This window comes from Terrapene carolina, unplaced genomic scaffold (genome assembly GCF_002925995.2).
Source record: "Terrapene carolina triunguis isolate 2854851 unplaced genomic scaffold, T_m_triunguis-2.0 Scaffold53, whole genome shotgun sequence".
Lineage (NCBI taxonomy): Eukaryota > Metazoa > Chordata > Testudines > Emydidae > Terrapene > Terrapene triunguis.
In genome coordinates, this window is record NW_020664404.1 from 14,558,390 (window position 1) to 14,571,877 (window position 13,488).

Consider the following 13,488-nt stretch of genomic DNA (forward strand, 5'->3'; position numbering starts at 1 on the left):
CCAGACCCCGTCTCTCTGTCCGTCCCCAGGGGCAGGGAGACCCGGTACCTGCACTGCCGGCCCAGACCCCGTCTCTCTATCCGTCCCCAGGGGCAGGGACACCTGATACCTGCAGAGCCAGTTTGACTCTCTTGGTGACGGCTGTCTCCGGGAAGGTGGCCTGCACCATGGGAACCAGCGTACTCTTCAGACACCCCCCATCGGGGCCAATCAGGTCGCAGTCCTGGCAGACACGGGACATAACCACGAAGTAGAGGGGGAAATCGGTGCTGATGATGCGGCAGACCCTCTTCTTCTCCAGCTCCTCCAGGCTCTCCAGCTCTGCAATGGCAGCCCCACCGTGAGAAAGCAGGGCCCAGCCATGCACTGGCCCCACCTCCACTTCGTCCAGCCCCATGTCACCCAGCTCCGTGCCAGCCTTGCCAACACTCTGCACCAGCCCCACTCCTGCCCCCACTCTGCCCAACCAAGCCTCAGCCCTGCCTGCATGTGCCAGCCCTGCCCAGGCACACTCTGCCTACTGCCCTGGCTGTCCCCTGCAGCCAGGCAGGGCCGCCCTGCCCCACGGGGAGCCTGCCTCTGGCCTAGCGCACTCACCTTCGTCCATGCCGTTGAGCACCTGGTCCAGGTAGCTCTCGCTGTAGCGGCTGCGGTGCTCCTTCCAGACGGAGCCGTTCTCGCTGCGCAGCACCACTAGCTCCCGATCCCGCCGCCCGTACGATGCAAAGTGTGGGATCTCCACAATCACAGGGCTGCAGGAGAGCACGGCGCTGAGAGGGGCCCGGGGCTCAGGTGTGCCGCTGCCACAGCACCGAGCGCCGCTCAGCAGGGCCTAGCCAGGAGGGAATCAAGCCGCCCAGACGGGGGAGGGCAGGGGAGCCTAGTGGGGAAAGCCCAGAAGAGGGAGCCAGGACATCTGTGATTTGGGACTCACCCTATGGACTTGGGCAAGTCGCTTCGCACTGATCCTCGGCCTCCCCCCGCCCCAAAGGTGCAAATGCCCCCTAGGGGTCACGGGACTGGCTGCTTGCAAAGGACTCCACAGATCCCACTGGCCCATTATAATGGAGCCTGCCTGCCTGCAGCACTTGATGTCAGTGCGCTGGGCTCCCAGGCCAAGCCCCTGCCTATGGGGTGTGATGCTGGCAGGCCATGTGCCAGCTCATGCCAAGGGCCCACGTCTCTGCTGCACACTGACAAATACGTGGCTGGCACCCGTCCGGCTCACCTGTGTGTTAGTATTGCTAAAATGGGCATTAGGATTCTCAGCATGTGTTTAGACTTTAACAAAGCTGGTGAGTGGCTGCCTGCATAGATCTCATAGCATCTGTATCCCAGACTGTACAGTAATATTTGAGCATTTGTTCTGTAAGCGTCTCTGCCATCGCCAAGCACCAGACAGGAGAGAGACATTAACTAGTGTAATGTGCTGCTCTCCAACAAGAGCTGTTATGTCCTGGCCAACAAGGAAGCCTCATTGACACCAGACGGACTAAAGTGGGACACTAAAGAGGACAAAAGAGTTTGTAGCTCTGTTCTTCCCCCCATGAACATGAGTCACATAAATGGATTCCTCCCAGTAGCTGAGTTCTCAGCTCAGAGCACAGGGGGGGAAGGGAATGAAAACCTCTGACAAGAAGGAACTGGATCTCTCTGCTGCTTGAACTCTGGAGACAAGGTTTCTAGGGATCCCCAGCTGCTCAGCCTGGGTAGCCCTAAAGGACGTACGGAGCTTGCTTATTATAGAAGCTTCTAATACTTTCTGAAACGTCAGACTGGAACTCTGTGTGTATCTATGTGTATCTGCTTTAACCTTGTAAATAACATTCTTGTTTCCTTTCCCTGGTAACAAATCTGTACATCATTTGCTCCAGGACTGGCTACAAGCACTGGCTTTGGGGTGAGCGCCGAGGTGCAACTGATCTGGGGTAAGAGGCTGGACTTTGGGGCTGGGAGTGACCGGCACCGCTGTGATTGGTGCTGTAAGGGACCATCTGCCACAAAGGCAGTCCCCCTTGGGTGACAAGAGCGCTAGGGACCGGTCTGTGACTCATGTTAAGGCTCTTACAGTGTCCAAGGAGTTAACCTTGATAACTGGCTGGTTCTAAGGGCAGAACTCACCACCAATGGAGGCTTGCACCCAGGTGCCCTGAGGTCAGAGCTCACGTGCTCATGTCACTGCAGGGCAGCTCAACACGGGGCACAGACCAGGGTATAAAATCCCTGGGCCTGACCCTTAGCTGGTGCAAATGGCCACAGCACCACTGGTTCTGGCAGTGCCACTGGCCACAGGGTGGTTCGGCACCCTTGGCCTGGGCAGTGCCTGTGGCTCCAGTGGGGCTGTGCCAGTCGACCCCAGCGGAGGGCCAGGCCCCTCTCTGCCAGTGCTCGCAGCACAGTGAAGCAGAGGCCTGGCTGTCATCTCCCCTGCTCCCTCCAGGGGGCTGAGATCGGGGCTCTGGCTGGGAACTGACACCTCCCCACCGCTCACCTCAGGAACTGGGCGCCAGCGGGCCCCAGCGCGATGATCCTACTGGCCAGACCCTCCTCCTCAGCCAGGGGCGGTGGAGTTGTCAGTTTCTGCGGCTTGACCAGGCGGCAGGTGATGCGGGTGGGCGCGGCGCAGGTCCGGGGGGGGATGATCACTCGCAGCCCGTTGTGTCGGCTGCCCCTCATGGAGCCGCCACGGGCGTCCACCATGAAGCTCACCAGGAACCTGCAAGGACAGACAAACCCAGGTGTCCCACCGAGACTCACCAACTGCCTGGCATGCGGGTGCGCATGGGAGCCAGGCACTCACCCTGTGTGCACGGGGCTGGCCACCGGGCTGATGTTGTCCGAGGTCTCTGTCGCGGGGCTGCTGGGGATTAGGGAGTCTTCGTCAAACTCCTTGGACGGCTGAGCAAATAGGAAACAGCTCGTTAGACACAGTTCGCTTGCCTTTCCCATTTTGCTACGCTGGGGCTCCTGGTGAAACCCTGGCTCCTGTACGGCGGGCTATCACCACTCCCACGCCAGCTGAGACCTTGCTCAGGACAGGGCCAGGCCTACTGAAGGCCGAGGGAAGCAAATGTCGCTTCTCATTATGGCCCATTACAAAACCTCAGCCAAGGGGCTGGTACTGGGACCTGGCGAGGCTCAGAGCCAGCTTGGGAAGGGCCTGAATATTGGAAACCTGAGGAACCAAGAGGCAGTGGCCTTGGACTCCTGCAGGCCCTGGGGCCAGGAACCTCAGCACCCTCATCTCTGCCAGCAGCTCTGCCTCTTGCCACCAGCCAGAGAGGGCCTGGCCTCAGCTCCATCCTCCTCTGAGGCCCCTGGAATCCAGCATGCACCCAGAGATACAGCCGCAGCACCTGTCTGCCAGGGGCCCCTCAAAGCTGCCCCAGCCAACCTCCCAGCCTGGGCCTAGCCTGCCCACCAGGGCATTGCTGGGGATGCAGCTCAGGATGGCACCCACTCTGCATGGGTGGGAATAGGGACACGAGAGAGAGGGGGCCTGCCAGCCCAGGCTGGCTGGGGAAAGCCCCTGCCCAGAGCACAGCTCTGAGCCAGACCCCACAAGAGCTGGATGTCCAGCTCCGCGTGAGGGCGGGCATGCGGTGGCTGCAAGCCCCCTCTCCCCAGGGCAGGTGAAGGAGGCGGCTCCTCTGCAGCTCCTGCTCCCCACGTCCCCAGCTGTTCTCTCACTAGACAAGGCGTTTGGAATGGACCAGGCCTGACCTCGGCTGTGCTGGGAATTACCCTGCAGTGCAGCCAGCCGCACTCCCTGGCCCTGGGTGGGGCAAAACCCACCTGCTCAGACTCCTCCCGTCTGACCACCATGGTCTCAGGTGTGACGCAGGGGATCCGCGGGATGGCTGGAGACTCCACCCTGGGCAGGTGACAAGGGATACGGTCACAAGCAGCCTCGTGTGATACGATTTCCCTGTGGGCCCCAGGCCCGGAGCAGCCACCGGGCGTGGGGTGTCCCTGAGAGAGGGCTCTGCACAGCCCCCAGGCCCACGAGCACCGACTCTTGCAAAGGACCAGGCCATGAGTGACCTGCACTCCCCGGCGTTGGCCTCACCCCACCGTGTCTCTGAGGAGCGGGCCCTGTGCTGAGCACTGGTTGGGCAGGGGGCATCTCCATGCTCCCAGCACCCCCTGTGTGAGCCACTGGCTTGGGGGGGTAGGGATGTCTCCATTACCCTGGGGACAGCAGCAGGGAGGTAAAGCTCAGGCTGGAAAGGGCCTCGCAAGCTGAATCCCCCCACCTGCCCCACCATGCCACCTCTGCCCCACAGCCCCACCACGCCACCTCTGCCCCACAGCACCACCATGTCACGGCCAACCCACAGCACCTGCCTGCCCTGCCATGCCAGCTCTGCCCTAGAGCACCACCCCAGCAACATGCCACCTCTGCCCCACAGCGCTTCCCCCACAGCCCCATGCTTGCCCCACCACGCCACCTCTGCCCCACAGCACCACACCTGCCTCACCATGTCACGGCCACTCCATAGCACCTGCCTGCCCTGCCATGCCTGCTCTTCCCTAGAGCACCCTCCCAGCAACACGCCACCTCTGCCCCACAGCGCCTGCCCCACTGTGCCAATACTGCCCCCACACCGCTGTGCAGTGCTTCTTACACTTGATCCAGCTTGGGGACAAACTCCATCTCCTTCTCCGCATCCTGCTCCCTGAAATCCTGCTTCTCAGGCCTGGGGTCAGCCAGCTCCTCTCCTGGAACCAAGACACAGCTCAGCCCACGGGGGCAGAACGGCAGAGGGCCAGATGTCAGGGCCTCTCCCCGCCCCTGGCCTGGGCTGGCGCAGAGCTAAGCTGGTTGTGCCCAGCTCCACATGGGCTGGCGTCTCCACCCCCAAGCCAGGGCTTGTTCCTTGGCTCCTGGTGTCAGCCAGCAACGCCCCCCATGTTGCTGCGCCGCTTTTGGCCAGCCTGGCTCCAGGGGACGCTGTCTGCCAGCTAGGCTGCCTTGTCGCTGGGTGCGAGGCCCATGCTGCAGGTTAGCATGACATGAGCTGTGGTTGATGTCAGAGCTGCCCAGGGAGCCGCCGGCCCCTTTCTCAGCAGATCCTTACCCTTCCTGCTGATGGGTGCTCTCCTGCCTGGCCTGCCCCCAGGCGCCCTGCCGAGGGCGTGGTGCATGGGACGGGAGAGACCCATGCTCCCCGCTCACCAGCCCAATTTACACTTGGGGCAGGGGGCTCTCTCTGACGGGATTCCCCTGGGAACAAAACCCAGCATGCTGGTGTTGGAGAGGCCAGAACCCCTGGGGCAGGAGGGGCCTGGACACGGCAGCCCAGGGACATCTCGGCACCCAGGCGCCCAGATGAAATCAGGAACCCTGCAGTGGGCAGTCCCTGCTGGCCAAACCTGGGCGCCCATCTCCCACACAATCCAGGCTCAGGTGCTTCTCCCTTCCTCCAGCAAGCGCCCCTTGCCCGGGGCTTTGCCTGCCCCGGGCTGGCCTGGGAGCCCCTGGGAGTGGGGGGCGGGCAGGAGGCAACAATGCCCATTCATGCAATCAGCACAAGGACGGCAGCATGGGCACAGACACAGATGGGCAGGGCGCAATGGTGTTAGGGCCCAGGTTGGCTCCAGGGCCCATGGGAAGCCCCGCGGAGTGGGATGGGTCAGTGAGCGCGTGTGGGTGAAATGGGGCGGTGAAGTGGGGCCACAGTGACACACACAGTCCATACCCATGACAGTGACCTGAGCAGAGCCTGCAAAGCAAGAAGAGTCAGAGTTGAGGAGCAGGCAGGAGAGGTGCGTGAGCCACATGTGACTCTCACTGCTCTGCGGATACCAGGCACGGCCCCTGCCACGCTCGTGGGGCAGCTCACCAGGGCTCGCCTCAGCGGGGAGCGTGCTACACATGGGACCCCTGACGGCGTGGCCTGATGGGGGGCAGCGGTGTGTGCTGCCAGCGCCCACCCTCCCTGGGCAGCCTCAGCCATGGGCAGCTCTGCACCCATGGCGAGAGCGCCTAGGCAGGGGCTACAGGGCTCTGGAGTGTCTCTCCTTGGTGTGCAAATCTCTGATGTGACAGGTCCCCGAGAGACCCCGCCCGGCATGGCTCCCCCCTTGATCCCAGGGAGACCCCACCCGGCCCAGGGAGACCCCACCCGGCACAGCTCCCCCCTTCACCCCCCCCAGGGAGACCCTGTCCATCAGAGCTCCCCCCTGTACCCCTCAGGGAGACCCCTCCCATCAGAGCTCCCCCTACTTCCACTGCCAAGACTCTGCCTGGCACATCTCCTATCTGTCCTCCAGAGACACTGTGCCTGGTGGAGCCCCCAGCCCGGGGGGCTCCCTGGCCTGCTGGAGCTTTGCTTTCCTGCCCTCACCTTCGTCCTCGGACACATCCAGGATCTCATCCACTGTCTCAGGGAAGCTCATGCGGTGCTTGTCACTGACCAACTGTGAGAGGAAGAGAGAGTCAGATCTGGGCTGGTCCCAGAGCCTCAGCCGGGCACACCCAGCCCACCCAGTGTGGCTCGCTGGGCCAGCCTGGAGTGAATGGAGCTGGGCCTTTAGCTCGCCCTAGAGGCTCAGAAGTTCTGGGTTCAAACCTCTCCACCGATGACCCAAACCAAGGCGGAAGCTGACACCACAACTGGGCAGCAGGAGCCTCGCCAGCCTGGGCTGCTGTGGGCAGCACTGGCTGAGCCAACCCCCCATGGGATCCTCTCCCCAAGGCCAGGCCCAGGGATCATCCCAGAGCGTGTGCAGGGAGCGCCCAGCGCTGCGAGGGAGGGGCAGGGACTCACCGGGATGCTGGTTTCTTCTGTAACTAATTTTAGCACGTCCGTGACAGAGATGTAGCCGAGGCGCCTAGCGATGGCCAGGGGCGTGGTGCCATTCTGCACATGGAGAGAGGGGGCAGGATTAGCCGGGTCTGGGGGCAGGATCCCAGAGAGTGGGAGTGCGAGGGGCAGTGGAGGGGGCAAGTGAGAGGATGCGTGTAAGAGCACGTGTGAGCAAGGGGAGGTGTGAGCCGCAGGGCTGGGTGAGTGTGAGTGGCACATCTCAGAGAGCAGCCTCGGGGCTGGTGTCACCCGCGGTGCCGGGAACCGGGAGTACTCACCGTGCTGACCTCGTTGGGGGAGGCCCTGTGCTTCAGCAGCAGCGTGACAATATCTGTGTGACCCTGCTGCGCGGCCTGATGCAGAGGGGTGTACCCTAGCTGCAAAGGGAGGCAGAGAGCTGTGACAAAGCGACAGGTTGCAATGTTTTTATGATCCCTAAGTGTGCCTCAGATTCCCCTATAAGCTACCCTGTTACCCGGCGGGGGGACTGTTTGCTCTTAGGGCAGGACAAGAGACACAGGCGGGAATGTCACCTCCTGGCCTGAAGCTTGAATGGGTCATTCGAAAGGACCGGCTGAGGCTAACCCCAGATCAATGGAGCATCTCAAAAGACAACGGCAAATGCAACCCCCAGGACACGACACCCAGCAGCCAACGACCCAGAGGGAGAGGGATTTCTTCACCTCTCCAGGTGCCCAGGATCAGAGAGGCTCGGGGGCTGGGCCCCTTCTCCCAGACACGCTGGATGGTCCCAGGCTGCTCTACCCTCTCCCATGCTGCCCCTCCCAGCCAGAAACACGTGGGCTGCTCAAAGCAGCTGGGCTGTGGGGAGGTGCCCGGCAGAGCCCGCTGCTGGCACTGGGATCCCAGGAAGGCTCAGTCAGTCATACTCTGTGCTGGGCCCAGCCACCACCTGACCCCTAAAAGTAGCAGCCACCAGGCCAAGGCATGAGATGGAGCCAAACACAGGTGCCCTGCCCCCTCCCGCAGCCTGTGGGGGCATCCCCCAGAGCAGAGAGGTGGCGGGCATGGCTGCCCACTGGAGGCAGGCGTGGCAGGTGGGCGGAAAGAAGGTTAGGGGGCTCTCTGTACCTTGGTCTTTGCATTGACATCTGCCTGGTGCTGCAGCAAAAATTTCACCAGCTTGATGTTCCCGTAATGGCTGGCCACGTGCAGCGGGGTGTAGCCCATCTGAAAGGCAGACCAGGGACCCGGTCTCACACAGCCATCGCACGCCAACCTGCCCCCCCCTACCCCGACTCAGGGTGCACCATCCACATGGGGCTGGGGGTCCCACAGGGCAGCAGGCACATCAGATTGGAGCCACTCCTGGCACCAATCTTCTGCCATGGCAGCGCCATGCCAAGAGCTCAGAGCCATTGCAGAGTGCCCAAGCACCCCGCCCCCTGGCTGTGCCAGAAGCCCCCTCCTATCAGCGCGGCCTTTGGGGCAGGAGGGGAGCAGTGGGGCAGGGGCCCTGAGCGGTAAGCTGAGGAGACAGTGTCAGAAGGAGAAATGCCTTCTGCTGCTGGCTTTCAGGAACAGGGACCTAGAGACCAGGGCTGAGCGGGCGGGGAGGCTAAGCCCCTGCACGTCTGCATTGAGAGCCTGTGCCTGCCTCTTTACCCGGGTTGCTGCATCCACTGTGACGCCATGTCTGATCAGAACATCCGCGACTGGCACATGCCCCTCTTGGGCTACCAGGTGCAGAGGAGTCAGGCCACTCTGAAACGAAAGCCAGGTCACATACTATGCCTCCACGGGAGTCAGGGCCGTGGCACCCCCCCTCCACGAAGGGCAGGGCCGTGACACCCCCCTTCCATGGGGGAGCTGCCGCGTGACGCGATGCAGAGTCAGTTATCAACACGTCAGACACACGACCGTGGGCACTGCCGTCCAGCGCAGCCAACACTGGAGGCAAGCGTCCGGCGAGCCCAGCTCCAGCGTAACCCCGAGAAACTGGCGCAATGGCTCTGGGGAATGTCAGTTTGAATTTGGCATTCAAATACGTGGTTCAAACACAGCGCACCCAGCGACATCTTTAAAGATCCCCTGGAGCAGGAGCGAGGCAGGTCCCCCTGGGCACAACCGCTGCCTCTGCCTCAGGGGGCTCCCCAACGTACCTAGGTGGCAGGACTTGCCCAGAGCCAGCAGGGCAGTGCAGAGATCAGGACGTGGGGGCCCTGCACTCCAGCCACTAGCCCTTGCTGCCTCCTTGACTCCTTCCCACCCCGGAGGGCTCCCAGTCTGCCAGAAAAGGCTGGCGAAGCAGGTTGTTCCCAGCTTGCTAGGCAAGAGCCCCTGTCCCTGGCTCCGCAGGGGGCAGCGTCTCTGCTCACCTTGTTGCCCAGGTTCCCATTGGCCTGTTTGGAGATGAGCAGCGCCGCCATGTCTGCGTGCCCCTCCTGGGCAGCGAGGTGCAGAGGCATCACGCCCTGCATGGACTCAGCATTAGCAGAGGCCCCGTACTGCAGCAGGCTGCTGGCCACCTCCAGCTGGTTCTGCTTGGCCGCAATGTGCAGGGGGGTGTAGCCGTTCTGCAGGGAGAGAGGAGCAAACAGCCCTGCTAGGTCCCAGCCAGTCCACCCCCGGGCCGGGCTCGTGGCAGGACTGCTTCCCACAGCACATATCCAGGGCCCCGAGGCTTCCCTCTCTCTGCCGGAGCCAGCGTCTCTCAGCCAGGCAGCCGAAGTTCAAAGCAGGGCATGGATCTGAGAGACCACCTGTTCCAACACTGACCGGGGCCAGCCAGGGACTCCCCAGGAACTGGCAGTTATTGCTCCTGCTTGCTTCTGGCTCAGCCTTTGGCCAGTGTCCCAGGGACGGGGTGCAGACTGGGCCTCCCCCGCTTGCTGTCCTGTGCTCTGCCATGTGTGAGCGCGGAGCGGGAGCCCGTCCTGTGCAGCACCCCTCTCGCCGGGGTGTCAGCGGGGCCGTCAGGCTGGGAGGGTACTGGCGTGCAGGCCAGGCAGTGGGAGAGCCAGGCACAGGAGGCTGCGTGCACATTCGGAGAATACTGCTTCTGAAATGACCCTGTCTCCGAGGTGGCTGGACAGGTGTATGGGACCCCTTCCAGGCCTGGCCAGTGGCTCAGAGCAGGGGCGAACCTGGCCCACTAGCTGCCAGCATGGAGGTTTCTAACATTGGCGGTTCCCCTGGATCGTGCACAGGCCACGTGCAATTTCCCAAACTGCCAGACAGCAGCACGTCTAACAGCGCTCGCCATGGAGGCCACGTCCCTCGCTGATGGCCTGCACGGGGCTCTTGTCTGCGGGTGATCCTCCCACGCAGCCGGCTCCCAGCCTGGGAAGCCAGAGCCAGTCAAGGGCTCCGGCCATTGGGGGGAGTGGCAGAGCAGGGAGCCGGACAGGCTGCAGGGGAAGGAGGGGCAGAGAGCTGGGCAGGCTGTGGATGAAAGGGGAAGCGGGGAGGGTGCCAAGGGGCTGGCAGAGGGACAGGGCATGTTCAGGGTTAATTGGCTCAGCACGCTTTGCTCCCAAGTGGGCCTGCTGGTCCCTGGTGTGGCTCCGTGCCCAGTCACGGTGGAAGGGCCAGGGGCAGCTGGAGGAGGCCAGTCCTGCACACAACAGGGCTGGACCACGTTGGTTTTTCTCCCAATCACACACAGCCCAAGGCCCCAAGCCCGCTGGTTCCAGCTCCGCCAGTGCCTTACCCAGGCCGAGCAGTGCGGGGAGCTCCCCTTGGGCAGCAGCAGCCTCACGATCTCCAGGTTATTGTGGTGGACAGCCACGTGCAGCGGGGTCAGGCCGTTCTGGGGGGAAGCACAGACAGGTCAGTCACAGCCCAGGCCCTTGGCTCCCTGGCTTCCGTGGCTGGGCGGCACTCACCTTCCCTGCCGCATTGGGGTGGGCATCATGCTCCAGCAGCACCCTGGCCACGTCCACCTTCCCGTATTTGGCTGCAACGTGGAGAGGGGTAAATCCTTTCTGAGGAGAAACACAGAGCGTCAGGGCCACGCGCAGCTGGGTTGGGACCCAAGATGCAGGGTGTAGACTAGCCGGGGCGCGAGGGAGCCCTCCTCTCTCTCCTCTCGGGAAGGCACTGAGGAAACACATGGCCCAGGCTTCCCCATCAGCGGCCTGACCCAGCCCCGCCTCAGCACCGCCCGGGGACCCCTGCCTGGGCTGTGAGCACAGGCCGCACCAGCCTACCTTGGTCATGCAGGCCTGCGAGGCCTCCTTGTCCAGCAGTGCCAGGGCGGTGTCCACATGCCCCTCTCGGGCAGTGATGTGCAGGGGGGTGTGCCCGGCTGTGGTGGCCAGGTTGGGGTTGGCGTTGTTCTCCAGCAGAAGCTTCACCATGCTCGTGTGGCCAATGCGTGCGGCGCAGTGCAACGGGGTCTGGTCGTCCTGGGAGAGGAGCAGACAGCGGTTAGGGAGGGACCCACTGCCCTCTCCCAGCCCAGCCAGGGGCATGGAGGGGAGGCCATCCTCCCACGCTCGGCAGGGGCTGGCCCAAGTGTGACGAAGTAGGACTGTTCTTAATGTTTTCCTCAGTTTCCCCTATGCAGTTCTTAAGTATCTAGGTGGTGGGATAAGGGTGTATGGTTGCTGCAGAGCAAAGGGCCAGGGTACATAAATGCCCGACACTCTGTCTCCTAGCAACTGATGGCCTGGGCCCCTCCTCTGCAAAGGTGCCAACTGAAGGTGTTGGAGACAAAGGGATCAGGTGACCTCCTGGCCCGGGAAAGAGACAAAGCCCAGAGAAGGAGGGGCTGGATGGGGGTGGGAGTTTGGAGCTAGCTGGGGACTGGAAGGGAGGGAAGACGGGGGTCTGCCTCGCTGGGCCCCAGAATGGACCCGGCGGAGGGGTCCCGTTCGCTGGACCTACAAGCTCTGTTTTAGACCATGTTCCTGTCATCTAATAAACCTCTGTTTTACTGGCTGGCTGAGAGTCACATCTGACTGCGAAGTAGGGGGTGCAGAACCCTCTGGCTTCCCCAGGACCCCACCGGGGCGGACTCGCTGTGGGAAGTGCACGGAGCGGCATATGCTGAATGCTCCCAGGAGAGACCCAGGAGGTGAAGCCGTGTGAGCTTCTTGCCCTGAAGACGGTCTGCTCCGAGGGAGAGGAGGCTCCCCAAAGTCCTGACTGGCTTTGTGGGGAGCAGTTCCAGAGCATCGCCCGGGGACTCCGTGACACCAAGTCAGATCAGACAGGCCACAGGTCTGATCTCCTCTTCCCAACTGAGCTCTGTGCCTTGGCAGCAGGTGGGGTGATGCTCGGGGCAGCTCTTGCTCACCCGGCGGGCGTCTCCATCAGGCCAGGAACAGCTGCCTTGGGGACAGATGTGCCCTGTCAGAGTCCGGAGCCCTCCCCCCGAGTGACAGCCCTCAGGGCTCAGACCTGCCACTGGGGCATTGCATGGCACTCTGGAGAGAGACCAGCACCCATTGCGCCCAGCATCCAGCCTGGCTTCAGGGAAAGGGGGAGACCCATAGAGCTGGGGACACCAACCTACCCAGGGAGCCTGGCCTCAGTGCGCCCTGCCCAACAGGCACCTGCCTATATTTGCAGTTCCCCAGGGCGAATGGCAGCTCCTGGTTCAGGAAGGTCCCGAACCGCAAGGGGAACCCACAGACCGTTTCCCACCATTGCACAGCCCCCGGCCCAGCTTAGCCCCAGGCAGATGGAAGGAGAGAGGGGACCCAGCTGGCCAGAGCCCCCTCCCCGCCAGACATACCTTGGCTTTGGCATTTACTTTGGCTTTGTTCTGCAGCAGGTACTTGGCCACGTCCGTGTGCCCGGCTCTGGCTGCCATGTGCAGGGGTGTCTCCACTTTCTGCATCCAGGGACAAGGGAGAGGAGAGTGAATCGGGGGCTCCGTGCTCCCCGGGGAGCTGCCCCAGTGCAGCCTGTCAGTCACTGCACGCAGACTTCACCCCGCAGAGAGCCTCAGGCCGGACACATGCGAGGAAGGGTCCAGGGAGACCCCTTGGGAGCCTCTGCAGCTTGGAAACCCAAATGGGGATGGCAGGACCCCACACAACACACCCTCTTGCCCTGATGGGACTCACCACATTGGAGACGTTGGGGGAGGCGCCACGCTGGAGCAAGATCTTGACGATGGACAGGTGCCCCATGAAAGCGGCCACGTGCAGAGGGGTCAGGCCAGACTGCGAGAGAGACAGGGAGGGAGTCAGCACAGCCGGCGTGGTGCCCGCGTACGGGGGATGAGAGAGAAAGGGAGGGAGTCAGCACAGCCGGCGTGGTGCCCGCGTACGGGGGACGAGAGAGACAGGCAGGGAGTCAGCACAGCCGGCACAGTGAATGCACACGGGGGACGAGTGAGACAGGCAGAGAGTCAGCACAGCCGGCGCAGTGCCCGCACATGGGGGATGAGAGAGACAGGCAGGGAGTCAGCACAGCCGGTGCAGTGCCCGCGTATGGGGGACGAGAGAGACAGTCAGAGAGTCAGCACAGCCAGTGCGGTGCCCACACACGGGGGATGAGAGAGACAGGCCGAGAGTCAGCACAGCCGGCGCAGTGCCCGCATATGGGGGACGAGAGAGACAGGCAGAGAGTCAGCACAGCCGGCGCGGTGCCTGCGTACGGGAGGTGAGAGAGACAGGCAGAGAGTCAGCACAGCCGGCGCGGTGCCTGTACACGGGGGACGAGAGAGACAGGCAGAGAGTCAGGACAGCCGGCGTGGTGC

At 63.0% G+C, this 13,488-nt stretch overlaps 1 protein-coding gene across 7 annotated transcripts in view; it reads right to left on the reverse strand.

The window, feature by feature from the left end:
* Window positions 1-13,488, reverse strand: part of ANK1 (ankyrin 1) — a 68,008-nt gene that overhangs the window by 18,744 nt on the left and 35,776 nt on the right. For 5 of the 7 annotated variants that reach the window (XM_026658410.1, XM_026658400.1, XM_026658397.1 and 2 more), the window contains exons 12-29: window positions 12,851-12,949; window positions 12,517-12,615; window positions 10,985-11,182; window positions 10,661-10,759; window positions 10,486-10,584; window positions 9,152-9,349; window positions 8,439-8,537; window positions 7,905-8,003; window positions 7,091-7,189; window positions 6,774-6,866; window positions 6,351-6,423; window positions 5,703-5,726; window positions 4,629-4,722; window positions 3,796-3,874; window positions 2,801-2,898; window positions 2,492-2,716; window positions 598-752; window positions 110-321 (exon numbers count right to left, since the gene is read on the reverse strand). In XM_026658410.1, the coding sequence (XP_026514195.1) occupies window positions 110-321; window positions 598-752; window positions 2,492-2,716; window positions 2,801-2,898; window positions 3,796-3,874; window positions 4,629-4,722; window positions 5,703-5,726; window positions 6,351-6,423; window positions 6,774-6,866; window positions 7,091-7,189; window positions 7,905-8,003; window positions 8,439-8,537; window positions 9,152-9,349; window positions 10,486-10,584; window positions 10,661-10,759; window positions 10,985-11,182; window positions 12,517-12,615; window positions 12,851-12,949 (2,142 nt within the window). The remainder of the gene's footprint in view (window positions 1-109; window positions 322-597; window positions 753-2,491; window positions 2,717-2,800; window positions 2,899-3,795; window positions 3,875-4,628; window positions 4,723-5,702; window positions 5,727-6,350; window positions 6,424-6,773; window positions 6,867-7,090; window positions 7,190-7,904; window positions 8,004-8,438; window positions 8,538-9,151; window positions 9,350-10,485; window positions 10,585-10,660; window positions 10,760-10,984; window positions 11,183-12,516; window positions 12,616-12,850; window positions 12,950-13,488) is intronic. The other 2 variants (XM_026658413.1, XM_026658396.1) reach the window with 1 other exon arrangement.